The 1,720-nt window shown below is 41.9% G+C and overlaps 1 protein-coding gene across 1 annotated transcript in view; it reads right to left on the reverse strand.

Annotated features, from left to right (window-relative positions):
• The window catches only part of LOC107104409 (4-aminobutyrate aminotransferase, mitochondrial-like), a 16,938-nt gene extending 15,770 nt beyond the window's left edge, over window positions 1-1,168 (reverse strand). The window contains exons 1-2 of the mRNA XM_015404405.1: window positions 1,043-1,168; window positions 926-955 (exon numbers count right to left, since the gene is read on the reverse strand). Of these exons, the coding sequence (XP_015259891.1) occupies window positions 926-955; window positions 1,043-1,153 (141 nt within the window). The 5' untranslated portion in view covers window positions 1,154-1,168. The remainder of the gene's footprint in view (window positions 1-925; window positions 956-1,042) is intronic.
• Between the last annotated feature and the right edge of the window lie 552 nt (window positions 1,169-1,720).

Here is a 1,720-nt window from a genome sequence, read left to right on the forward strand (position 1 = left end):
AAAAAGTACTCCAGAGTGTTGTTCAGCATGGGGGTGAGTAGAAAATGAAGGCTAATCATGTTTTGGGTGTACTATTCCTTTAATGATGGCCAGAAAATATATCTTGGTAGATTTTTGTCTTTGTTTCAACACATGATATTGAGTAAAATATTAAAAATAAAGTGTTCAATCCCGGGATTTATGTTTAGCATTTGATAAAATAGGAGCGGGATTAAACAGGGTACATAATAACACACTTACCGTAATTTTAGGACTATTAGCCGCACCTGAATATAAGCCGCAGAAGCTAAATTACATGATTTGTACAAATACAAGCCGCATTGGACTATATAATTTTCTTATGTTTAACACAAACTGTCTTACGCTCGCAATGTCCGTCTTTCTCGCTGTCGTTCTGTCTCGTACCACTCGCGGTAGAAGTCTGCTTCCGGAGGACCTCCGCATTCCGGCGCGCGCGGCTACCGTACTTGTGTGTTGAAGCAAATGTGACGTCAACATGGTGGATGGTAAAATCCATAGATTTAGGTACCGTATTACCCTAGTGGCCGTTAGCTGTAAAAGTCCATAGATAAGCCCCATTGTTATGTAAGCCGCAAAGGTCGAAAAATGGGGAAAAAGTTGCGGCTTATAGTCTGAAAATTACGGTAATTTAAGAATTTTTTGATTATTTCTAGATTGTTTTTGCAGTCTGTTGCATAAAGAGAGACCTCCGGGAAGGATGTAAAAGGGAAACATGGAACAACGGCTGAGCTGCAGGGTGTTTTTAATGACTTCACATAATTGGAGATTTAATCTGACAGATGCCGTGCCGCCCGGCCTGCATGAAACAGATCCAGGAGATGAAGGGAAGGAAACGAAAACAAGATCCAGAACACGGTGATCAAATCAATGATTTCTAGATCCGTATTCTAATCTTCCCACTTACCTGAATGTCTCCCAGTTGTTTTGTGAGCTCCTAAAAGTAAGGAGAAAAGAGAAGTTGGTTTAAGGAATATTGTCTCTGATTTAATGGAGAAACCTGACAGTTTTCAGGTGGCCTTACTTGTGATCGAGGCCCTGGGACTGTAGTTTTCATTAAGGGTCCATCATAGTCAAACTCCACCTGCGTCTTTGCCGCTGCCTTACTGACGTACCTGCAGCCTAATGAAAACATTAATGATGAATTAAAAACATGGCTAGCATCTTGCAGGCATGGATCTGAAGGCTGTTTCTCTGCAGTAATGCGACACCGCTGAGCCGACAGGATCCAGCTTTCCCTGCTGATTTACCTAACAAACTAGGCTTAGCTCTGTGAGGCAGAGGCAGGATGCTCCGTGGGGGTTTCCTGGTGGAGAGGTTACACGGATCGCAGAGGATTTACAGAAACGGTTTCCATTAAACTAGATTTTAATTCTGAGACTGAAGCAGAATCTAAAACTCTTCAGTAAAGGTTCTGCTGTCTGAACGACGCACAGCGCAGTAAATAACACTGATACTGAAGAATGAACCTTCAGTTCAGCTGATTTTAATTAGCCTCTGTTAAATATTGGTTTTAGCATTCTGTAAAAGTTTAACCAGGACAATCATAGGTTCAGTTTGTTCACCTCCTGTCCTCCCCTGCATGGTGCATCTAACCTACAGCTCATCCTCAGAAAGGCTCCTGATTCACATCTACTGTCTACTTTTAAGGCTAGGCTTAAAACTTTCCTTTTTGATAAAGCTTCTAGTTAGAGTGGCTCAG

This window comes from Cyprinodon variegatus, unplaced genomic scaffold (assembly GCF_000732505.1).
Source record: "Cyprinodon variegatus isolate N-32 unplaced genomic scaffold, C_variegatus-1.0 Scaffold1728, whole genome shotgun sequence".
NCBI lineage: Eukaryota > Metazoa > Chordata > Actinopteri > Cyprinodontiformes > Cyprinodontidae > Cyprinodon > Cyprinodon variegatus.